This window comes from Nansenia antarctica (genome assembly GCF_963989245.1).
Source record: "Nansenia antarctica genome assembly, chromosome: 1".
NCBI lineage: Eukaryota > Metazoa > Chordata > Actinopteri > Argentiniformes > Microstomatidae > Nansenia > Nansenia antarctica.
The window spans coordinates 9,751,664-9,778,422 of record NC_137674.1 but is presented as its reverse complement, the minus strand read 5'-3'; the positions used below and the strand labels follow the sequence as shown (position 1 = coordinate 9,778,422).

Below are 26,759 nucleotides of genomic sequence, written 5' to 3'. Positions count from 1 at the left end.
AGAAAGGGACAGATCATTTCAACATTAGTCACCAAATGGTCAAACACAAATATTATATTGTCCAGTAGTCCTCAAAATGTAATTAATAGTCTCACAGTGTAGTCTGAATGTTGAGCTTTGCAACGGTTCTCACCTGCATCTCTTCCACCCAGTTGAGCAGATCCTGAACAAAGTTCATATTGACCTCCTCCTCAGTCATGTTGGGGTCGACTAGTGACGACTTGCCCAGGGGCTTGCGGATCTGCATTTGCTTGAGGTGCTGGAGAATCGCCGGTTCCATGCCCTCTCCACCCCCCGTGTAGGCTGAAGCAGGCTGCAGGCCAGGAGTCAAGGTTGGGGTCAGGCCCGGGGTAAGGCTGGAGGAGAAGGTGGAGCCGGGGGTTCCCTGGCCTCCATGGCTAAGTGCAGGGGTGAGGTCTGGAGTCAGGCCAGCGTTTAAGTTGGAGGAGAAGCCGGAGTTGAGGCTCTGAGTGATGCCTGAGATCATCATCTTGGTCTGTTCCGTGGTCAGGGTGCGTCCTTTACTGTACACAGATGAGCATTCTGTCCTGAGGGCCAGTAGATCATCCCGGACCCTTGACACCCTGGAATTACACAGCACACGACTCGCATTACTATCAGTCCGAAGGAGATGCTTCTCATTGTAATATGTACATTTTACTTACAGTGTTACAATAAAACCAGATAACAAAGCACATTTTTATCAAATGAGTTTATCTTTTTTTTAAATGAAGGAATGATTTTTCACCTTTGAACAAGCTGATCTACAAAGTAGAACTTCCCATCCAAGAGAATCTGGACGTCCACCACTTGCTGTCTAAGAAGGCTCTCACACTCCAAAAGGTATCCAGCAATCTCAGCCTCATGCTGGAACTGGATCCCAGACTCAAGCCTCTTGGCATCCTAAGATGAACAACAAACAGAAATGTGTCTCAATGGGTAAAATTTGAGTATTCAGAGTGTTTTATCTTATGGAATTGTATACTTTTTTTACTTACAGACTGCAAGGCAGTTCTTGCTAAGGCTAATTTGTCCTCTCCAGTGACACAGTCTCTCTGAACCCTATTGGCAATCTGCTGCAACATTTCCAGTCTAAAAGACAAAATCACAAAAACCGAAGTTATAAAAAAAAAAATATATATATATATAAATGAACATTCAGCATTCACAGTCTGAAAACAGAATACACACACACAGACATACAACACCAATTAACCCAGACTTCTCAACAGCTACCTCACCTGGTTCCATACAACGGTTCATACACAGAGTTGTTATTGAGAATGACTGGGGTGCTTGATAGTAAAGGAAGGTCCTGTAGGGCAGGTCCAGGGAGGAAATTCTCGGAGGAGCCTAGGCTGGTAAGAGTACAGTTGCTCATGGACGAGACACTCCTGCTGTATGCTAGGTTGCTGTGCATGGTAGACGACTATGACCGAGCCAAGCTACTCAGAGAATCACATCTACAGTACGCGGTACTACCCACTTATCCATCTGAAACAGGGACTCTACCGGTCTGTGTTAAACAGCACACACGATCCAACTGGCACCCAGTGCTTTCATCTGCCCCTATTTATACTCCCATGCAGTACCTGCCTACACGGAAACAACTGAAGAGCCAATAAAGTAGAACCCAGCCTTAAGTAATATGCTGCCTTAGGTCATATATTATGCTCATAGCATCCTTCATAACTGACAGTCCGCTACAGGTTGAGACAGTAACCATTCTTAGGAATGTAGGCTATTACATTACAACATTACATAAGAGGCTACTGACCGTTTTCATTCACCTTTAATACGTTTTATTAGGCTGCAAAGACTATATGTGACACGGTCTGGTGAAAAGATCCACATGTCGGCAATTCTCAAGTCAGGCAAATGACCAAAAGGCTTTTTTTTTGTAGGCTACTGGGTAAGTGATACATGACTTGAACAAACGTATGTTTTAGGACGTGTTCAGAAGCAAGGATTATGTGATCATAATGTGTAGTTGTTGTATTGTATAATTGTGTTTTTGGTATGTTGATGTTCTATCAGCAATTCAGCATGTTGTGATGTATGATGTGATTTCAATGTATGACACATCCTTTGAAATCTTACAATCTGCACTTTCATAATCTGGGGGGGAGGAAGGAAAAATGACCTTGCCCTACTTGAGGACTTTTTCACCAGACCCTCTCACATATTATTTACATAATATCACACGTTACTAGACATCAAAACATCAGGTAGTTTCCAACTGACTCTCTCTCTGCAGTCCAACAATGACTCATGCACAGTACAACGAATGCACATAACAGTACTAGAATTGTTCTATATACTGTACATGGAAATAAAGTAATGCTTTAAATTCAATGATGGACACACAGATAGGAACAGAAACCTAACCAAATCACAGACTGCAACATGTAGGACTTGAAAAGAACAAGTACTTGCTTTCGAGGTAAAAGTGTATCGTATACAGTATAGTAACAACGGGGGGGCTCAAACTAACATAACCAATGTAACCTCTCCATCTCTGAAAGCCACAAAACAAAATTCTCTATGGGTCATATCTCTCATGTACAGTATGTAGGTATTAGGGCTATAAATCATGTTAGGGTTGGTTCCTCATACCTGTCCACCTCAGGCCTCAGGCTCTTCTCCCTCTCCAGCATGGCCACGATCAGTTTCCCCCATTCTTTCTCCATGTCGTTGGGGTGGTAACCCTGGGGCAGCTGGATACGACCAAACTCTATCCACACCTGTACCACACACAACACAAACATACCCAGCAACATCAGTTTATCACCACCTCTGTTAAACGCAGTCTAAGTAAAGAATAAACGAGTGTATGTGGCGACAGCATACCTCTAGCATTTTATAAAGATGCTTGATTTTGGTCTTCTCGTTCTCTTTCTTCGGGATTTCATTCTCCTTGAACTGCAAATACTGTGTATAAAGTGCCTGTGAAAGTTAGCAAAATGAATTAGTTCAATGTGAAATTTGTTTTCCATTTACATCCATATCCATATACTGTACATCATTGCAGTACACCATACAATCCATCTATGCCATTATCCAAAAACCATGTCAAATACAGTACACTAAAACAAGACTTGAAATGACTGTACCATACAGAGCTCCTGTCCCAATAGCAGCCGACAACTATTTGAAGTAAAGCGAGCGGCGCTCTGACTGATACCCATCGATATCGCTTTAATATTCGAATACATGAGAGAGACGCTACTTACTGTAGGCAGCCTCAGGCTTTCAGAACCCAGCACTATAAAACCTTATTCAGCACTATGTAAAATCAACCAGGCACACATTCCAAGCTTTGGAGGCACATTTAAAGCAAAGTCTGTAAGTGTAAGATACCCAGTTTTAATTCTCAATGTGGCAGTAATGATAGTCACGAAAGATGCTTTTGATCTGTCAACACACCATGGTGTTAACTTAGTTTGATCAGTCAACACACCATGGTGTTAACTGAGTGTGTATTATTACCTTGAGTTCTGCTGGGTTGTTAGGGAACGCTCTGTCTGACATCACTATCACGTTGTGTTTGATCCACTGGCTGAGGTAATTGACCATGTTCTGGTACTCTACCCATTTGATGTCAACATCCTGTTCAGAGATAAAATAAATTAGATCATTATACTTCATACTGTGAACAATCCATGGTTGGATGTTCCAGATGCTCCAGATGCATGACATCATGTGTATTCTACCTTCATAATAGGGTACAACAGTAGAAACATATGGGCCGGTTTCACAGACAAGGCTTAAGCCTAATCCTAGACTAAAAAACATCTTCAATGGAGATTTTACATTGAAAGTGTGATTTAGTCCAGGACTAGGCTTAAGCCTTGTCTCTGAAACCGGCCCATAGAGTTGTTGCCCTGTACAAGAATATGTTCAACATCTACTTACATTTGCATTGATGCCATCAACCCCATCAGGTACTTTAGGGAAAACATCATACAGTGTTGACACATAACAGATAACAGACTTCTCATCCGGAGACTGCACGTCCACATCTGATGAAAAAACAAAATACAAATACCGTGCATTACTTATGTAATAAAACACAAAATAGTAAGTAAACCTGTGTAAAGCTTAAAAGTTATAATTTGCTGGCTATTTCTCTGGTTATGAATATAACTGCATTTTTCTCCATCTGATTGATAGCAGAGAGGTGTCAATAGGTTGGAGAATGCATACCTGCAGTGTCAAAGAAGCCATTAAAGAAGAGTGTTGTGAGGATAAATATAATGTAACTCACCCTCTGGGTCCAGAAGTCTGGCCACCCCCAGGTGTTCTGCTACACCAAAGGCTTGTTCTAAGTTTGATCGACTGGTCTGGGCTGACACTCTGCTCATATCAACCAGGTCAGGCCTGAAATGGAATAGAGAATACCATAGTGAGTCAATTCTAACGTTTGACATTGTTTCCAGAAGGAACAGTAATGTAGAGTTTCAACAAAACAATCACATGAAGGTTTTTAAGGCATTTTAATCATTTCATCCAAACTTTTTCAAGAGAAGGTTTTGTTGAATTTATAAAGAACTTGTCATTAAAACGAATGTGTTTTGAAGGGGCGCTTTGGTCTGAGTATTGTATATTAGATCATACATACAAATAATACAGCACATAAGCCAACGTGCTTTAGCTAACCACAAAGGAAATGTCTGAGTGTAGTCCCAAATGTTCCACTGAAACAAATCTGTTTGCTCAAGAGTCAAAGACAGTCAAGCAAGCCCAAAGGAAGTCAATGGTTACATAGAAACATTCAACATAACCCACACATATCCTAGACTTTCTGATGGGTAGAACCCAGTTGGTGAAGGTAAGCAGCATCACCTCATCCACTTTGACTCTCAACATGGGGGACCCCAAGGCTGTGTGCTCAGCCCCCTACTGTCCTCCCTGTTCACCCATGACTGTGTGGCCACACACAGTTCCAAGTCCATCAGGAAGTTTGCTGATAACACCACTGTGGTTGGCTTGATCACAAAAAGCTATTAGTCCTCCTCCAGGGATGAGGTAAGAGTCCTGGCTGACTTTCTGAACATCAATAAAACTTAAGGAGCTGATCATGGACTTCAGGAGGGAGGAAGGAAGGCGGGGCTGCAGTGTAGAGAGTCAGCAGCTTCAAGTTCCTGGGGGTCCACATCACAGAGGGCTTAACATGGTCACACTACACCCAGCACTCGAGTTGAGGGGGGATGAATAAAAACAGTCAAAATCATCTGCCTTCTAAAACTGCCATCCCCCCTTTCCATCCCTTATGTCATTTTATCGATGAATGTGGTATTACTGCTGCTTACTATTCAACATTTAGTTTTGCGCATGTTGAGTAAAATACTGTGGGCATGGGGGTACGCACACATGCAATGACATTTTTACCCAGTCACTGACATTGCAGTCACCGACGCTGTGGGGATGCTAAAATTGTCCTGATATGATAAAATCCACCATCCCCCCTGATTTTCTTTTACAACTTGAGTACTGACTACACCCACGCTGTGATCAAGACGGCGCACCAACACCTGTTTTTCCTCAGGCGGCCTAGGCATGGACCCTCAGATCCTTACAGTTTTTTTATTTGATTATTAATCCTTTATTTAACCAGCATAGTCATATTGAGACAATAGCCTCTTTTTCAAATGAGCCCTGGCCAAGAAAAGCAGCACTTAGTTAAAAAGATCCTTACACAATCCTACAGATGCACCACAGCGAGTATCCTGACCAGCTGCATCACCGCCTGGTACAGCAGCTGCACCGCCCTAGACCATACGGCTCTACAGAGGGTGGTGAAGATGGCCCGGTCCATCACAGGCTGCAAACTACCAGCCATTCAGGACTCTGAGAGGTGCAAGAGGAAGGCTGGGAAGATCATCTGGGAACCCAGCCACCCCTGCCACTCCATGTCTCCTTCTGGCCCCGGAACAGTTACCCACAGGCCATAAGAGACCATAAGACTGCTCAGTTGACACCTGCCCCCTCCCCCGCCCCCGCATCAGTGTCACTAATCCTGCACATCTGACATATTGCCACTACATCCATTGCACCTTTGCACTATTACTGTAAATGATTGCTGCTACTGTTACGCCCTCCACTTCCAATTAGCCTGCAGTCCCCTCCTCCCTGGGTCTCTCTCTCTCTCTCTCTCATGACAGGAGTAGAGTCAGGTGTACGGGAGTCAGGTTACCAGCTGTTTGCCATCACCCCATCATTAGATCTTCCATAAATACCCGGTCACCACACTGCCAGATCGTAGCTTCAGTTTCACTGTTAAGTATTTACTTAACACTGTTCCGTCAGTCTACCCAGTGTACTAATTCCTGTTTCCCTGTGCCTGCAGTTCTCCAGTTTGACTCCTGCCACTGACTCCAGCCTCCTGTCTACCTGCTTGCCTTCCCTACTTGTCCCACCTGCCCTGTCTACCTGCCTGCCCTGTCTACCTGCCTGCCTGCCCTCTCTACCTGCCTGCCTGCCTGCCCTGTCTACCTGCCTGCCTGCCCTGTCTAACTGCCTGCCTGCCCTGTCTAACTGCTTACCCTACCTGCCTGCCTGCCTGCCCTGTCTACCTGCCTTGCCTGCCTGCCTGCCTGCCCGCCTGCCTGCCTGCCTGCCCTGTCTACCTGCCTTGCCTGCCTGCCTGCCCTGTCTACCTGCCTTGCCTGCCTGCCTGCCCTGTCTACCTGCTTGCCCTGCCATCAGAACTCTCCTCAGCCCCTCTCTGCCTTGGTCCCCCTCATCGCTCCCTAACTCACCCCTTGTTCCTATAATGAATGTACCCATCCTTTGGGTTTTACCATCATCACCTGCCTACTGCTCTGTGTTCTGCATTTGGGTTCACTAGCCAGATTGTTACAGCTACTTGCACTACCACTTACACTGTATTATTATCATCCTTATTATTCAGTCATTACTGCTGTTACTTACACTACACCCTGATGCACCACTATTGTCACGTTTTTATTACTATATTATACTGTATTACTGATTGTTGGTTGTTGTGAACTGTTGTTGAGCGAGCAGAAGATCCCCAAAGCGTTTCACTATGTTAGTTACGTCTGTATGCGATGTACGTGACAAATAAAATGTGATTTGGATATGTCAAGGAGCTGTGCTTCTTCTAATGCACATACACAGGTTTTGAGTTGTCAGACTGCAATTGCAGTACATGACATTCACCACAAACTGTGACAAACAGAACCAGGATGGGAGAGAAAAAAATCCCTTTCAATTTCCTGCAGTCTAGATAATCTCATTTTTAGGTCAGTTCTTAGGTCAGGGTACTGTAGCATATCAATATCTCACTAATGACTTTGAAAACCACAAGCTAAGTGTTGTCCTATTGGAATGGGAAACAGAGAGACGCTAGATTTAAATGTGAACCACAGGAATTGCTCAACAAGGCAAACAGAGAATACACTCCAGCAGTGTTACCTGTATTTAGTCATTACTTCAGCAGTGTTACCTGTATTTAGTCATTACTTCAGCAGTGTTACCTGTATTTGTGAATGCACTCAGCAGTGTTACCTGTATTTGGTCATTACATCAGCAGTGTTACCTGTATTTGGTCATTACATCAGCAGTGTTACCTGTATTTGGTCATTACATCAGCAGTGTTACCTGTATTTGGTCATTACGTCAGCAGTGTTACCTGTATTTGTGAATAATGGCGTTAAATAGTCTCCCATCCCTCCAGGAGGTAGTGAAGTTGTCACAGCGTACGCCCACGTAGCCCTCTGTCATCTGCCTGGACCACAGCAGCAGCCTCTCCTTGGCTGTCATGTCCTCCGACTCCCCTGATACATGGATCTCTGAAATCTGTGAAGGGAAACAACCAGACGTCACAACACACAACAGTTAGTTTCACACCACATGTCATTAAAGCATGGACACAACATCGTCTCACTACACTTCATATAAAAAAAACATTGGGTTAAATAAAAATCAAACACTTGGCGGACCACCACTGAGTAACTCAAATTAAACAAGGTATCTGAGCAGTGAACATTGTCTCAGCAGCAACTAGTATTATGGCATAAATGGCGAATAACATCAATACAAAGTATTTACTGTAAACTGTGCAAACAAACCAAAGATGGCTTAGGGATTTGCACATACCTGTATAAGTATTGATGACATGCATTATTATTAATGTCCATACACAGTAAGGAAATGATGTGGGCTGGTGAGAAACTGTACAAATTCAAGGGTGGGTGTTTAAATTACAAACAGGAAAATACTTCAGAGAGCTTAAGACAGAATACAATATCAACAAATACATTTAATTGGCAACAGACAAAACCACATGAGCACCACATTCTCATACACCTCTAGGGTTCCTTATTTGGTTGACTGAATCACAGTGTTTGAATGAGCAATGTTAAACATTAACTCAATTGGCAGTGCAGAGTGCAGACAACCATCTGGCTAAATAACCCATTTGTTGGAACAGGTTAAAAGAGTGAGGTTATGATGACCACAAACAAACACATTCCTCAGAGTCTTGAAAACTGTTGACATAAGGAAACAATTCCATGTAGAGCTATAGGAACAGCATGATCACCTATGACCTATCACCTATGACCGAGAGAAGGGACCTTTCAACTCACTAATGCTGTGTTGTCATGTTCTAGGCAACGTTGACTTACATAACCTACACTTAAACATTCTGGTGAGCTAGGAACAATGGACACTGCAACTGTGTTAGAGAGAAGTAATGTCACATATTATAGTAATCAAGTAGAATGAGGGCATACTAGTAGGATAACGTCATCTCCTGCCAAAAGCAACTCATTTAAGTATAAATTGCTCAAACGAAATGACCCACATCACCACAAGGTTGTTGCTCTTTCCGATACTTGGAATCGAGTCATGGAAAATAATTGGCAGGATCTTTTAACATCTTCTTTATTTCCTTTGGAGTCAAAACTGTGGGAAATTAGGTAACCAACCATTAGTCAGTCATGTGACTGAATGGACCCTAGCACGCATAGCTTCTACACCTCTACATTGAAAGGAGAATAAAATATTAACCAGATACCCATAGCTTTTCTAACTGTACATCATCAATGCTCCTTCAACTTGGAATGTACTTCAGAAAAAGTGTAAACTTACCATGTTTATTCCACTCTCTGACTTTAAACTGTGTGTTACAGAGATGTTGAATCATACATGCAAATGTGCTTAGGTTATCTTTTATAGCCTGTATCTGCTCACTGTTTCTGTTGCTTGTTTGTTGTTATTTTATGTTGTATATTCTATGTTTTTATACTGTATGTGGTGTCTTTTTTAATTAAGTGCTGCTTTTCTTGGCCAGGGCTCATTTGAAAAAGAGGCTACTGTCTCAATATGACTACCCTGGTTAAATAAAGGATTAATAATAATAGATCATCTCAAATTGCTCACATTAAATCACTTAACAGAAAACATATTGTATAAACAAAATTACGCTCACAAGACAAGTTTATAACCTGATTTGACAGAGTTGGAGAATGGGAGAGCCCTATTAAATATGGGTGAGTGAAATATCTTGTGAGGATTGTTAAGCCAGTTAAACATATTGTTCAACTGTCCAGGTTCATTATTTTCTCTTTGCCCATATTTTGTAGCTTCATACAAAACAGATTCAGCAGCCTGTGGTTATGCAGTAGGTAGTCTGTCATTTGACTCAACGGGAATCTTACACTATGTCAGAGTATAATTATAGTTGCCTTCTAGAGAGCACATGGGGAGTCAGTCAGCATGGAAAGAATTGTGCCATGAAGCCAAATCACACATCAACTCAAACAGTCTCTATGGGACACCACTGCAAATGGAACACCACTCCTTGTCAACAAATGACGCATTCACTGAAAACACTGATCTCTCAAGATGAACGAGACAAAGATAAAGCCACTATTGTTGCGTTTTTCTGATCATAATATAATACCCTGCGTAAGTAATCCTTTCTGTTTTGGCTTATTTTTGATAGAAATTGAACAATTACTGTGAGGTTAAAGTACAGATTCTCAACTTTTATTTGATGGTATTTGTGTACATATTGGTTTCACCATTCAGAAATTACAACGCTTTTTATGCATAGTCCTCCTATTTTAAGGTACCTAAAAGCCAATTGGCTTGACAGGTGTTTATGGTAAGTCAGGTGTGTTACGTCACATCATTTGTGCAGGCATGGAGTTTGCTGATGTGTCAGAGACTATCATCCACAGAATACATTACCAGCCAAACTACAGACACTTCACCTCAAGGTGCAAACCACTAGTTGTACTCAAAAAGGACAGTCAGGTTACAGTTAGCAAAAGAATTACCTGAAAAGCCTGCAGACGTCTGGAAAAAGGTATAGTGGACAGATAAGGGTAGTGGTGGTCTAGTGGATAGTGAGTTGGACTTGGGATCGGAAGGTTGTGAGTTCAAATCCCGCCTGAAGCCACACCACTACTAGTGTGCCCTTGGGTAAGGCACTTAGCCCTCAGTTACTCCAGGGGGAATGTCCCTGTAATTCGTAATTGTAAGTCGCTTTGGATAAAAGCGTCTGCTAAATTAAAATGTATTTATTTATTTATTTAGATAAGATGAATAATATAATAATAAAGACTGCAAGAGAAAAGTTTGGAGAAAAAAGGATCTGCCCAAGATTTACAGTATACATTCATATTTCACTCTTCTGTGAAACAGGGGTGTTAGGCTTGGGCAAAATGACCTCAAAACAAACAACAACTAAAGATGCCTGCAGTACAGGCCTGGCAGAGCAACACCAGAAAAGATACCCGACATCTGGTGGGGGTCAATGGGTCAAACAACAGGAAGTTCTTAATTTGGACATGTGATGTATCTGTCCCATTACTTTTGGCTAAACTGAAATAGTGGGACTATGCATAAAATGTGGAGTAATTTCTGAATGATGAAACCAATATGTACACAAATACCATCAAATTAAAGCTGAGAATATCGACTTTAACCTCATAGTAATTGTTTGAACTGTGGAATAATGAGCCGAAAGAAGAAAACGTGCTTCACTGTCCCATTACTAACGCAGGGCACTGTATATCATAATTATGTAAAAGCAACCCAACCAAGCCACGAGTTGTACTGAAGCACATTTGCTCAACCATACAATGGCTATAAATACCCTGCACTTGGTTTACCTCTTGTTGGGCAGATGTACAATTTGCAGATGCTTGTCGGGGATCCAGATAATCTTGAGACCCCGAGGCTCCAGAGGAGGTGTGCCCCGCCCCCCTCCTCCTCCTGTGTACCTGAGAACTCCATATGATTTTGGGGAGCCCTTCTAGGTTCTCAAATCTGTCGCCTCCTCTCAGAGTCCGGAGCATATGCTCCACAGCGCCGAAGCTCACTGCCCTCCTCAGCTGCTTCTGTAACAGCTTCTTCTCCAGTAGGCCATCCTTAGCAGCGATACACTTGGAGGTTCTGGTAATGCCATGGAGCTTTCCTGCCACCGTGGGCTTGGCCCTGCTTTTGTCTGTCTGGTGTGCAGAAAACTTTCCGGACCTTGATGCTAACTTCTGTCCGAAAGGACGACTACAGCCATCGGAAGTTTTACGGTTAAACACCGGCACCTCCCCGACATACACTCCTGTGTTTACACTTCCCAGCCAGGGTCTAACTATCTCTGGGGCTCCCTCCATCCCTGCAGGGCTCTCCCCTGTCCTCCTGTCTGGACCATGCTGAAGCTCTTCTCTCCTGGAAATATCCTCACTCTGGACACTCTCTCCTCCTCGGCTCCTGCGGGACTCTGTGGGCTGAAACTCTCCCGGTTTCCTCTTCTTCTTCCTTTGGAAGTAGCGCCGGCCTCGGAGTTCTTTGCATTCGGGGCTGAGCGGAGCTTTGTTGGGGTCCACGTAACATTCCTCCTTCGGGCCCCGCACACAGCCACACATGTTGCCCATGACTTGTCAGTCATGAAGTTCCCTTTCCCATGAACAGCGTTTTGCTTCTCAGCGGTCGTTTCTTGTTTTCAATGCCGGGATTCCAGTGAACTTAACTTGATCCAGAGCTCCCTTATTCCACCCAGAGGCAGCCATTATTTTCCCTCAAAAGGGGGCGGAGAGGAAGCAATGGCAGGCTGCCCAGCAGCCGGACTCAAAGCCCCCTCTACACAGAGCAGGGGAGAGAGTGTGGCTGCTCCTGTCGTTGACTCCCGGTTAAACACAGCTGAGGTGTCCCAGACGTCTCGTCAGCCCTCTCTCTCTCTCTCTCTGGTTCTCTCCTCTGTCACCGCTCTCCTCTCCTGTCTGCTCTGTTCTTAGGAACATTCGTCTATGACCTTTGAAACGTTTCCCTGGCCCGGGCTAATCCAACACAAACACCATAAACGCACGCCTGAAAGCAGAGGCACAACCCACTATTTTGTTCTAGCTCACAGCTGAGAGAGAGGAAGCCCTGATTCAGAAGCCCTGTCCTATCCTCTTCATCTGAAGTGTAAACACGGGCACCTCCAGACCCCCGTCCTGGTGTTAGGTTTCCCCAAATGTGCCTGTCTGTAACGATGCCATGTCTGAGGGGCCAGGGGTGGTTAGGGGGAGGGCAGGGGGACAGGGTCTGCGGCTGATAGCCACTGATTATGCAGTATGGGAAAACTTTGCTCAGCAAGTCGGGTTGCCCTGATAGGCCGTCCCAGGCAGAGAGAATCCCGGGCCTATCATAAGGGCTTTAAAAATAACAGGACAGCATGGGTCAACAAAAGCAGGAGCAGAGGCAAATCCCACCCAGCCAACAAAGCGCTTTCACTTTGCCTATTAAATCAGGCTGCATACAAATCGCAAAGCCAGGAGGCGGGGCTTCACACCAATGGTTTAAACAAACTCTGTTATCCACAGAGGTCGTTGTCACACCAGTTCAGTTGGGAGCGAACAAAGTGACTCATGGTTAGTAATTACATTGGTTATGATGTGACTAGTAAGCTCAGAGTATGGTTAATAAGAGAAATCTAATTATTTTTGCTCAATATTCAATGTAATGTTCCTAACTACCAATGACGTGTGGATACAGTTAAATTGGCATTCATCCAGGATTAAATGTTGCTTGAAATAGTGGAAATCATTTTATTGCATAATTTGACTAAAAATAGCTGCCATGCTCCTCTGACACCAATGACATTTCCTCTGAAGGTTACGGCCTGCTGGGCCCTGCAGTTAGATATACCTGCACCACACCAACATGCACCAGAACTGCATAGACAGTGTTGCCAGATGGGATTGTTTTCCAGCCTAACCACAGTGTAAATGCTGCCCAGTGTGATCCTAAGTATAGTAAGGAATACGCCCAATCTGGCAACACTGTGCATAGAAGCAACATAACCTGTTTGTCGCTTAATTTGTGGTTTGTTATTAGGATGTTTGGATAGTATCAGTTGCGTTTCTGTTGAGCCATCAGGACCTTGACCATGACCCACAAGGTTAGGGTTAGTCTGACTGTCAGTTAGATGAAACCGCAGACTACAGGGCTACTGTGCATCGTCATGGCAGTGTACTCACGTTTCACCAGAGACTGACAGAAGATAAGATAATGCACCACACCTATCAATGCCTCGTCCCAGGGTGGACATATACAACATGTTCCCCGTTGTAGAAACACGAGACAGGATGTCGTTGTATATGTAAACACACCTGAAAAACTGCCTTTCTGAACCAATTCTTGGCAGAAGAGGCAGTAGTATTGAATATTTAGTGTACCGTAATTTAAAATAACTGCTAAAATACAAGGCTACCAGCTAAACCATAGGGAGAGAACTAGGACTGACACCTCCTCTGTTGACCTACTTAGAATTACATTTACGAAGGCTAACTGTCATTGGATGAATGTCATTGGTTGAACATAGCTGGGTTAGTGGATGGATCGCAAATACTTGAAGTAATGCCAACTTGCCTCTCCCAAAACCTTGTCAAATAGAGACAGTGTACACGTAGCATTAAAAACAGTATTGGATAGGGTTCATAGGTATGTCACACTTTTGACAGAACTGGAACCTGGGAAGAATGTTGAACAATTTCTCCCTCAGTACCCTGCAACCCTGACAAATCAAGAAGCAACAGGCCACTAGCACGAATGCCCAAAGGGCTTATGCAAGACTGACAGGGGCAGGTGTGGGCGCACATCACCCAAGCTACCTGTCAGAATGTTTTATGATCCCAAGCATAATAAAATACTTTTGTTCACTATTATTGACAAGCACTTTAAACGTCACTTCACTTTCTAACATTCAATCATATGTTTCTATTTCAACCAGACTGTTTGGAGACAAGGCTATTCAGGTAGCAGGGTAGTGTTGGTGATCACTGTGACTGCAGTTTGCAGACGTTCAGACGTTATGTTATGTCATATAAACTGGGGAATAAGTGCTCTTATTTGCTCTCTTTCTATCATGGTCAGAGAGGCCTACGGTTGGTACTGCAAACATTCCTCTCCCAAACTCTAACCAAGTCAAGTCAAGCCTGTGCCAAATATATTAGTAATCCATACCTTGGGTCTGAGAGAGAGAGAGAGAGAGAGAGAGGGGGGGGGGGGAGAGAGAGAGAGGCACCAGGACAGAGTGTGCATCACTTGGCCTCAGTAATGAAACTCTAGATCCTCCTTGTGCTGCTACTGATGGTGTCGACCTCCTAAGAAAACTACATTAGCTCCTAACCATGTGTCAGACTGTGTGTTTCCTGTGTGACATCCCAAATACTGTAGCTGCTATTACCGTATGCACTATTGTATAGCTGTGTCAAGAAATGTGCAGCTGCAGCACCACTAATAAAAACGGTGTGTCTTGACTTTGAACAAGTCTGTGAAAATGCTGGAGAACCAAGGCTTTAAGAAAGATGAAAGAACACTCCTCTTAAACCAACCAAAATGTTTCCTGCACTCATCAAATAGGCTACTGTAGGTAGGAAGGGAAATATTGTTTGCATTTCAATGTCCCATCTTTTCAGTTCGGGTCAAAATGTAACCACAGATGGAGAAAAAACAAACAGTTCATGTAGGTCTCGGTGCTTAGAAAGGTTGTCCATTTTCAACTAAAATCACAGTGCACAACAGTACAACAGAATACCACTATTCCACATCATATACAGTCATGTGACAGAATTAGGGCACCCCATGAAATATTTAATTTATTTGTATCAATATTTGGTCTTCTTTCAAACAATATCTATAGATAAAGGTGATGTAATTGAACCAAAAACAATGAAAATGTAACTTTGTTATCATTTATTTAACAAAAAATGAACAAAGATGCCAATTCCTAACTGAGGAAAAAGTTATGACACCTTATGGCCTAATATGATCTGGTATTGCCCCCCTTTGGCTGAAATAACATAAATAAGACGTTTCTTATAACTGTCTGACTGGGAGAATCGACTGGGAGAATGTTTTTCTCACTCCTCCATGCAGAATTCTTTCAGCTGTGTGAGGTTTGAAGTGTCTTGCATGCACAGCACGTTTCAAATCACCCCACAGCATCTCAATAGTATTAAGATCCGGCTTGGACTTGGCCATTCCAGCGCCATTTCTTTCTTTTCAATTCTTTCTTTGCCATTCATTGGTGGATTTACTGGAATGTTTTGGGTCATTGTCATGTTTATTTTAAATTGTATTTGTTTAATTATATGACCTCCATCTCTCAATATTGTTGAAATGAAGATTAAATGTCCATGTTGAAAAAGACAACGGTTTTCATGGGGTGTCGTATCTTTTTCACATGACTGTACCTCATTAACCAAAAAGCTAGTACGGTAGGCTAAATGAACATTTCACAATTATATTCTCTAAGGCCCTTAACCACATTATATTACCTTATTCAATGCATACAAATTTAAAAAAAACTTCAACAGCCAATTTTTTTTTTCATAATTCTAACATTTTACATGTATACATGTAGAACTGGAAAGGGACCATCACTCTCAGGAAACAACTAATTACAACAGCAAATAAATGAATATAACACCACATTTAACCACCAGACATCAATAAAACATTGAGTTTCATAATCATTTATCATAATTCTGTCCCGTTTAAAGTGTGCACTTTCACTTGGATTTTATACTGTGCACTGGATTTTATACTGTGTTTACAATAAGCCTTTCCGTGTGCAAACCGTCATACTGAACAATATTGTGACTATACCTCAAAACCTCAAACTCAACATTTGAGATAAAAGTCTCAACATGGTGGTACAGTAAGTAATCAAAAATGATGTAACCCTAGTGGCTAAATAGGACACAAATAAAACGGAGAAATTGGTACACAAATTGGCAACCACACCCGCATATTTTGGTCATGCCCCAAATTAAGAACATTCTGGGAAGAGGTGTTTGAGACCCTCAAGGAAGTATTCCACCAAAAATTCACAAAAGACCCAAAGGTGGCACTCCTTTGAGTAGTACCCGAAGGCACTGATGGAAGAGCTCAAATATATCATATTACTAATGGCAGCAATTAAATGCATTAAAAGTGGTTCAAACCTGACCCCCCCCGACAATGGCCTCTCATTCACCCATTCATACACACATTCACACACCAATGGCGACAAGCCACCATGCAAGGCGCTGGCCTGCTCATTGGGAGCAATTTGGGGTTCAGTGTCCAAGGACACTTCGACATGTGGCCAGCCGGGGTTCGGTCCGCTGACCATTAGACACCGGCTCTACCTCCTGCGCCACAGCCGCCCCCCATATTTATTAAAAGGTGGAGCCCTGCCATGGCTTTATTAATCCACTGTACTGGATTCACTTGAACCCAACAACAAAATGTATTAAATGTAAACTAAATAGGCTAGGTGCACGATCTCACTACTTCCTGAAAGGCAACTGGTATGAACATATCCTGTCTCACTCTATTGGTTTAATTGATTAATCAGCTGTGCACTGTGTGTTCCAACGGTTTACCACACAGCTGATTAATCAATTAAACCAATAGAGTGAGACAGGATATGTTCATACCAGTTGCCTTTCAGGAAGTAGTGAGATCGTGCACCTAGCCTATTAAGGAAGATATACAAAAATGTAGTTATCAAATACTGGCATCCAGATTTGCCTATATCTAAGGGGGAATTAAAACCAAAATATCCGTTCAATACCACTTGGTTGGACTGCTTTGACATCTTGTGGTCAAAGAGTGAATAGCAACTTTTAAAAAGAAGCTGCCCGTTGAAATGGCTCAAACAGAACCAAAATGTCAGACAATGTTATGCAATAACACCCAATATCAAGCTTAAGCAAAACACTAGTGTTCCAGTTCAATACACTAGATCATAAAGGACACCCACATGCAGGTTCATACAAGCAAACAATAACAAATACACAGCTTGGCCAACAAATGATTTGAGACTCAATCTGACCTGAAAGTGCAGAATTATGGTCCATATCAAGCCCAGGGTCAACTTGGGGTTCCCGTCTGTGATGTCATCATTCCTGATGTTTACAAGCTTGACCTGAGGACAACAGAAGAACACAGTTAGGCATGACAGACAGAGTTGATAGAGTTTTATGATATATTAATGTACTCTGTATACTGTGCAGATAAGAACAACTGCAGAATTCTGAATTTCCTAATAAAAAGAAATCTAATAGACTAATGTGTTCAATTTGTAATAACAACAAAAGAGTAAGATGTGTTTCAATGTGTTCATCAGCATCGGTGTCTCACTCAGATCATTCAAAATTAACAGATCATTCAAAATATCTGCTTTAAGGTGATCCTCTGTTTGGAGCAAGGTACTGAGTTGGGGGAAATCAGATTCTCTCTAACCGCTGACACCCTCTGACAGCAATATAAACTGTGACAGAAAACAGACCATGGTCCTGAGTCTACAACACATACACAAGGGGGCGCTACAGACATTGTCTTAGCTCCTTCAGAAAAGCATAATTATTCTGTTAAATGATATAAATCATTCATGACAGCTGGCCTTAATGTACTGTATGCTACTTTACGGCTTTCTGGTGCTATTGATCTAATACTTCCCCTTTTGTATGTCAAAAGAGTAGAACTGCATTATGTGTTTCATGCTTAATGAGCTAATACAGTAATTGTTCTACATTTGACAAAACTGTCAACTTTCATCATTCCATATCCAAATAATTTGAACTGATCTTTGTTTTCACACTAATTAAATTGTGTATCCATGTGGTCTCAAATAAGGAATTTCCTTGATATGCATGAACATCAAGACAGGCAAGTTTATTTGATTATGAGAGATAAGGAGGCCTCCTCCTAATTCAATGTTCTATCAGTGATGAAACAGACAGAAAGTCATTTGTCTCTTATCCTTTTCAGATTGCGCAACACCAGATGCAGACATACTGTGCATACTGCTGGACATAGTTGCTGCTGTTGTTGATGTTCTGGTGCTGGGCCTAGTTATTTCGGATGTCATAGCTTATCTATCCTCCCCATAGTTTGTTAAAAAAATAAGTATTGCCGAATCTACCACTTGAGGCAAATCACAGCATCCTATCAACAGCAGAAGAAAAAAATAAAATGAAACTGGTGTGTGTCTGATTATGAATATAAATGAGGTGTGTGAACAGGCATGGTATGCACAGAAAACAATAGAATAATTGAACGATCTATGAGTCCTTTGTCTCAAGTCTTGGGTTGCTTTCAGTGAGGTCATGTCTGGCTACAGCTGTGCAACAGCAGTGTTCTCCATCACATCCTGAATGAGGGGGAGGGTTGCAGTCAGAGAGACATAACCCCACCCTTGACTGGGGTGGGGGTGAAGGTGGGGTGGGGGTGAAGGAGGGTTGCAGTCAGAGACATAGCCCCACTCTTGGGAGACGGAGTCAGCATGTCCTCTTGTTAATCATTATGAGTGAGGGATGCAACCACGAGGCAATGATATCGGCTATTCATGACATGTACATTTTTGTTCTGATGTGGGCAAATGCTTTTTATTAGCTTTACACACGTTGCATTATTACCTTTAGCATAATATACAGCAACACGTGTGTGTTATGGTAATAGAACTGACAACTTAAAAAAAAAGCCTAAAAAAGGTCAGGTTGGGTCCATTACCTGCCGCCTCTTTAAGTAGTCCAATGCTATCTGTACGTTCTGGAGCCGGTGGAAGCGCATCCGTCCTTTCTCTCGAGGCTGTGGACATAAAAGGAGGAGGAGGGGAAGAGGAGAGATATTAGTGACTAATGCTGAGTGTCTCTTGCTGTCTAAGGATCAGGGAGTCATCACAGCATTAGTAGGATGAGGACACAGCACATGCTGCCAGGTTCTTACCCAGTGACCTGCTAGGGAACAAAGACAGAACCCAAAAGGAGGGACAGGAGGACCAACTCTGACCCGAATCATTGCTTCTACACACTAAACATACATGATACAGCACCAAACCTCTCAATCTGTAAGCTAAAAGAAAACATCATATGATCTGACAGAACATATTTCACCATTTGCAACTAATTGCAAAACGCAAACAGTACACCAGTGTGTCTGTGTGTGATAAATGCATTCCAATGAGGGCTATTGACACAAAACATAAAAAGGCTCATCCATAGTGTATCTTAGCATTATTATTTTTTTATGAAGTTGACACTGTGACCTATAGTACAGAAGATTTAAAGGCTAGGGCTGAGTGTCATGATGTAGGCTAAGCAAAGAGCCAACGTCCTGTGACACACACATGGACAATGAGTGGCCACAGCATGGGGTAATTAAATGGATAATGCTTCACAAACCAGTCCGTTGGCAGTGGCAGAGCTAGAACCAGAGCTACAGATAGGTCCCCCTGTATTCAGCCGTCAGCTGGCCATGAGAGGAGAATCCTTTTCACCATGACGGTAGAATGACAACATTCACACTGGCCCTTTTCCCTACCGCTCTCATTCAACACGGCGCATTCCAAAAAAGTCGGACATCTTTTGGGTATTATTCAATGGTAAACCGCAATCTGATGAAAAATGTCCTGAGGTTCACATACATAGATTTGATCGTATGACTCAATGATGCATAAAGCTATTGAGATTGGACATAAAGACCCAGGCTGGATTCATGTATTGTTCAGTTGTTATATGCACTTGCATATTGAGGCCAGTCTGAAGAGCATATACGGTACTGCTATTTGACAGTGTGCACAATAGCCTACAGTACATCACTGATAATATAGAATACATTTCATTCAACATGAGCCTGGGTCTTTAGTTCATAAAGCAAGTGCACATTATTCATAACAAAAATCTCAGCTAGCATGTCTAAGCATCAGTGTTCCTTGTTCTACGTACACAGCGCTATCAGAGTACAGTGTTGCACTATATACTGTAGATTCTAAAGGAAGCAAACTTAACCTACTGCAGACATAATATGACACAATACTACAACATGACTATGGGACTAACTACAGTCCGTATAGAAAAAGCCCACGGTTTTTCTATCCAATCTTGTTAATGACCACGGCACCCTGGCATTAGTCGTGTTACAGGGGGGAGTATGGCGAGCCACACCTACCCCCTTATCATCATCATCCTGCGCATCTCCATGCTGCTCAACTGCACATGCTTCTGCCGCACTCACCAACCGCAAAGTCTTCAGAAAATCACGCTCCCTTGGCTTACCAGAGTAAACGTGAGTGCAGGTCAGGAAAGAAACACACAGGGGGAGGGGGGGACACACAGGGGGAGGGGGGGACACACAGGGGGAGGGGGGGACACACAGGAGGACACGGACACACAGTGGGCAAATGAAAAGAGGACAGAGAAATCAAAGAGGAGGAAGAAGAGGGTAGAGAGGAAACAGGATGTAAACGAAAGAAAGTAGACGCCGGCTACTTTGAGGATTTCTGGGGCTTCTCACATGAGTTTAAGAGAAGAGCTTATGCTGCTGCACAACACACAACAACAACAACAACAACAACTGTAATATGAGAGGTCAGCCATGGTTGGCATTCATATCAATCATCTCTATTTGAAGACAAAAGGATGACATTTTGACTGAGCCAAGGAGAGTCATTAATAACAGACAGCACCGGTATCGTCTGTTCACCGTTTCATGAGGTACTTCAAAACAAGTCTAAATTTGAGTAAGATTGGGTCAACACCTTGTGTACAGCTATTCATACATGTACACACCTTGTGTACAGCTATTTATACATCTACACACTTTGTGTACAGCTATTCATACATGTACACACCTTGTGTGCAGCTATTTATACATGTACACACCTTGTGTACAGCTATTTATACATTTGAATGATGCTTCAGCCATTAACCACCAAACAGAAAGTCAAAAGACCTTCAAAACCTGAGAGAAGCTGACAATGACATTGTACACTTTAAAATTGTCCCTTACTTTACATATAACACAAATTAATAATACCCCCAAATCATAACAATCTAAATCATAATCCTTTGTCTACCTCCTATAATGATAATATCCATAAAGTCCAGTTTTGTCTGGCCACATTTTCATGACAAGCGCATTGTAATGCGATGTTAGTTTTCCCCTCGCTTTGAAGCATAAATGGTCTTAGGGCGCTTTCACATAATCACTGGTCACATTTGGGCGATATATCTACACTATAACATGAAAACAAAACTATGTTTGGTACTTGGTCTGAGAAGTTGATCCAGGATCTAGAACCACATTATCACCCAACTATGGGAATTGTAATGTACATCCTGAAACCGTTATTTTCAATCTTAGACTTCTCAGAGTCACACAAGGATTCTGCACCAGGGTGCTGAATGAATATATGAAAACACCCTTAAAGTTAATCATCATTACACAATGGAATTAATTGTGTTACCCTGAGGTTTAGCACGAAGGCAACACATTATAATGCCAGCCAGGTATTGTTACTTTTTTCTCCAATAACACTGGAACTGACCCTAAATCATTGTGTACACATCTAATGCAGTATTATAGAATCCACCTTCTAAAACATGAAAAACATGACTCAGCAGATTGCAGCAGATTGTGATGAAAGATCACATAAGGGTCAGGTAACCATGACAACAGACTACTCACCAATGACTCCCCAGAAAGGACCTCCAGCAGTGAGATCAGGTTATGTCCATCTCGTAGATCCTCATACAGGTCGTTCACATGCTTTCGTACCTACGAACAGGAGAAAGGAACTATGTCACCTATTGGGGCATTTATATTATGTACGTTTGAAGAAATCTGGGGATTGCTTGAGACTTCAATATGAAGTGCTGTAGATCAATAAATTACCGTAGACATTTCATGACCCTTTTTTTGGTAGAATGTACCTTATACAGGTTAGAAGCCTTTCAAGGAGGCCTTTTTGTGATCCTAGATAAAGCTTCTGTAAAACAATTAAAGTTTACAGAAAACCAGTCCCTTTCTTAAACCTTCTAAGCCTCCTCTCTGTCATACACAATAGACAGCATCTCCAAGTGCCTGTTCAGACTCAATCTGACATTTCAGGTTCTGCTTCAACTGTTTCAGAAAAACCTGACTAGCAGGGATTGGCATTGCCGTGCTAATAAACCTAATGACATTTAAATACAGTGCTGCATTGGATAGATACATGCAAACAAGCAACAGAAGGGTAAGTAGGACTCTATCATCACATCTGCCAAAGGGCAATTCTTGGTGTATCACAGCATATGCATTTAAACAAGGGGACAAACAGCTCCAGAGAGTCTCTAATGCAGAAGGCCTGCTCAACATTATTCCCATCCGGGGTTCCCTGCCCTCCCTCGAAGGTGCTCTGGGGCCTCATTTATAAAGTTTTGTAGGCAATAAAGAAGGCTTACGCCACTTTCTAAGAAAACAATTTTCTCAATCCTCCAAAGACACTTTGACCCATGCGTACACACACAACTGCGACTCTGACAGCAGAAGGATGAAACTCAACAAATGAACTGTTGCGCAGAATTTCACTGGGTGAAATTTCATTTTTTAGCTCTTCTGTCGGGATTTGCCTTCATTGTTGTCATGCAGTCAGTACGGATGAATATTAACGCTCGCTCACGTGCGAAACATTTCAAGCTGATTGCGATTTATAACGGGAAATCGGCGTAGGACGTGCGTGTGCACTGTGTTATGAATCTGAATATGTGTGTGTGTGTAAGCACTGTGTTTTGTCTGTACACCACGTATTCACGTAAATCCTCCACACAGTTTTATAAATGAGGCCCCTGGAGAGTATACAGTAGTGTCTCAGCACAACATTGGGGCACATGGCTCTTGCACCTAATCTAAGGCTCTCTAGGAATCCTCTCGACCACTCAACCACTCCAGAACCCGGCCTTTTCCCTCCGGTATGCCTTCTCCCCTTCCTGTCCTGAATACCGTACCCCTGAGATCAGTCTGCGGCCCAGTGACCTGCTTTGACCCAGGCCCCTAAACGACATAATCCCAGCTAACAGGCACAGCTGTGGAGCCAAAATAGACACACTCCCCTGTTACAGTATCGGCCAAATATTTCCCCCACTATTACTCAGCACCTCTGACTCCAACGAACAATGTCACCAGGGATAAGGCCTGTTGACCGGGGAGACAGAGACATGATCATTTAGTTAAAGAGAGTTTAATTTCAAATTCAAACAGAGGGGGGTTGGCTAATTTGGCTACAATATTCCAAATAAAAGTAAATGTTAGGAAAGACAAAATAATTGAGCTCATAAAAGATTCAAAGATTTAACTTCCATCTGTGGTCAAAGCAAAACAGTTGAGCCTTAACTCAAATAATCCACTGGCCTAGCTTTATGGATGTCAATTTGAACTGTATAACATTGATAGACAGCTATGCCGTTGGTGAGCTGAGGGGTTTTGCCTTCTACAAAATAATGCTGACTAAATCTTTTGAATATGTGACAAACACAGGATTATAACTATAATATAACTATAACTATATATATAATACAGAATGTTATGCAATAGGTAAGGGGATTTGCAGGCATTAAATCTGCATTGATATATTTATTCTATCACTTATTCTATGTTTAATTGTACTGCCTGTACATTAATTTTCATATTACATAACGTCTGATATGAGTCTAGTCAGTTGTACAGACGGACTGAAACACATGCTTACACATGCTTACACATGCTGTTGCGCTGGATAGGTGTTCCCCTAATTTCATGCGCAGAATAGCAATATTAAAATAGAGCCGACAAAAAAAACTCTAGCAAGAGACTACTCAAGCTCTGGCAAGCTATCATCAATCATATCCCTTGGCAGCTCTGCTAAATATGTCTCTGTAATGATAAGAGGAGACTCAAGATGAAAGGTGGTACATTTCTGTCATCAACGTGGCTCTCCTCATGTAATCAGGTAATGGTTCATTTGATCTCCAATGAAACTGTGAAGACCACAACTTGAAACTTGAAACAGCCTGTCCTTCCATTGCCAACCATTTTTATTCGTACATCATTTGATTATGTTATGTTATGAAACATAAACATCTCATCGCAGACTAGCAGAGAGGTGATGACAAGAAGGTGGACGTAATGAAGTAGGGAGGTGTATGACTAACCATTTTACAATGGGAAATGATTAATACCTAATACATAGCTACAAGTCTTGCGAGACATAATATGTCTACGTGCTAAGACAAGATTAGAACGCTAGCATCACTCTAAACTATTGAGAGACCGTCAACTTTCCATTAATTTAGCTGCATGATACAGAAGAAAATATGTGCATGAAGAATGATTAGTGATTCATTGTTACATGTATTAGGAAGACTGAATATTAACTTCTTACCTTTAGGAGATGTTGGTTTATCCATTTTGTGAATGTCTTTTTCTGAACTCTGTCTCTTTCATCTGGGGAAAAGACACATTGACACAACATTTAGTGAAGTGTTGTACAGTAGGTATGGTGCAACTGTCATGATAAGATAAAATCATTGGTATAATAATGAGAACTTGTTAGGACATGAGATGAATTGTGTCACACTCTCTCAGGGAATGTAATTGTATGCAACAACATTCACCATCATTGTGGTCGTTGCCTCTTATTGAATGATCACGCAGGTTCAGTGAGACACGGCAAGGATGACGCAGCATTCTCACTCTCTGATCATGTCACTTGTTCATGGGACAAGGCTGAACTGACCTGGACTGGCTTATCCCTGTCTCCTACTTCCTTTAGCCACTGAGGCTATGATGAATGTTTTTTTCCGACACACACTCCTTAGAAAGCTCTCTCGGAGTCGTAGTTTATAAAAAAAGGAAAATAACTTTGTTAACTTTTCCTAGTGCGTTCGCGGGGCGCGAATTTGCGAAACCTAGGATGGTAGGTGAAGGCAGGGCAATACCGCTACCTGATTGGTTGGCGAAGCACTCGTGAAGAGCCCCCTCATTGGCTGGCGAGTCTACCATCTAATTAGTTTAGTTTAGTTTAGTTTATTTATTTAGCACACAAAAAATTGTGCAAGGAGGGAACGAAGCCCAGAAGGCTTGTACAGAGTTCCACTCCACGTCCATGTCATTGTTTCAAATGAAAATCAAGGGACACTTACTGCACGTCAATAGGAGAAAATAATCCACAAACAAAATCATATCCATCGGGCAGAAAGGTAGGATGTTATTTAATTAACATCATTTATCATTTAATGTTATATTTAATTAGCCAGACTCCTAATTAAAACTCCTTGCTATAAGCTAGCAATATTGGGCTAACGTAAACGTTATAATGTTAAGCTAGCAATATTGGGCTAACGTAAACGTTATAATGCTAAGCTAGCAATATTGGGCTAACGTAAACGCTAGCTAGCTGAAATGCGGCGTGTGAACGGGTTGAAATGCGTGTGTCTCACGCCCAGAGAAGTTAGAAGTCATAAGGAAACATGTTTATTGACTGGGCAACACAGTGTAAATACAGTACTAGCCTGACCTTGGTCATGTGAACCAGCATGTGAACAGGCTTCATAAAATAAACCAGTCTGCATGTTTTATTCTGATATTAACCAGCTTGTTAACATTCAATTATTGTCCTGCCTTCCCCTACCATCCTAGGTTTCGCAAATTCGCGGCCGGCGACATATCAATCCTGCATGTCATCCTTCCTGTCTAAATGAATTCACTGTAACTGTCAATAAAAGATGAAAAATATGAGTGGGACTGCCCCAATAACTTCTCCTAGTGCAAGATGTCGTACCTTGTGCGATCAATCCTGTGCCATAGGCTGTGCAACACGCTGTGTGTTTAGAAACCATTATGCGCTCCACCATAACCTACCAAACACACACTGAGATCACCTATATACAGACCTCCCACCAGGTGCAACCACTCACAGCAATTAGATCAGGGAGGTGACCAATCCCCACATCCTTAAAGGTACATACATGACGAAATCCAAAAGGTAAACAAAAGATTTCATAAACATATTTCATAATATTCAACACAAAGTAAACACAAAATATCTCATTAACAGATTTAAAGCCTGAACAGGGGGAAATTGTGGTCTAGTGGATAGTGAGTTGGACTTGTGATCGGAAGGTTGTGAGTTCAAATCCCACCTGAAACCACACCACTACTAGTGTGCCCTTGAGTAAGGCACTTAGCCCTCAGTTACTCCAGGGGGAATGTCCCTGTAATTCGTAACTGTAAATCGCTTTGGATTAAAAGCGTCTGCTAAATGGCAAAATTATTTATTAATTAATTATTTAACATGGCTTCAACAGCAGCTCATGCTGCTCGTTTGTTTTTCCACCACCATCCAGATTCCACCTGCTAGTTAGTTAGCTGTTGTTACCTACGGGGGGGTTGATTTCATAGTTCTCTTTTATTTATTTGTTTTAATATTGTTTATTCAAGGGGGGAGGTTAGAA

General features: G+C 42.2%; 1 protein-coding gene across 1 annotated transcript in view; it reads right to left on the bottom strand.

Moving 5' to 3' along the window:
• The window catches only part of dst (dystonin), a gene marked incomplete at its 5' end in the record, with an annotated part of 136,747 nt that overhangs the window by 76,566 nt on the left and 33,422 nt on the right, over positions 1–26,759 (bottom strand). Inside the window, 13 exons of the mRNA XM_080534608.1 lie at positions 134–584; positions 749–903; positions 999–1,092; positions 2,617–2,744; positions 2,851–2,946; positions 3,490–3,609; positions 3,916–4,022; positions 4,268–4,380; positions 7,658–7,824; positions 17,345–17,437; positions 19,024–19,101; positions 21,979–22,068; positions 24,689–24,750. Of these exons, the coding sequence (XP_080390734.1) occupies positions 134–584; positions 749–903; positions 999–1,092; positions 2,617–2,744; positions 2,851–2,946; positions 3,490–3,609; positions 3,916–4,022; positions 4,268–4,380; positions 7,658–7,824; positions 17,345–17,437; positions 19,024–19,101; positions 21,979–22,068; positions 24,689–24,750 (1,754 nt within the window). The remainder of the gene's footprint in view (positions 1–133; positions 585–748; positions 904–998; positions 1,093–2,616; positions 2,745–2,850; positions 2,947–3,489; positions 3,610–3,915; positions 4,023–4,267; positions 4,381–7,657; positions 7,825–17,344; positions 17,438–19,023; positions 19,102–21,978; positions 22,069–24,688; positions 24,751–26,759) is intronic.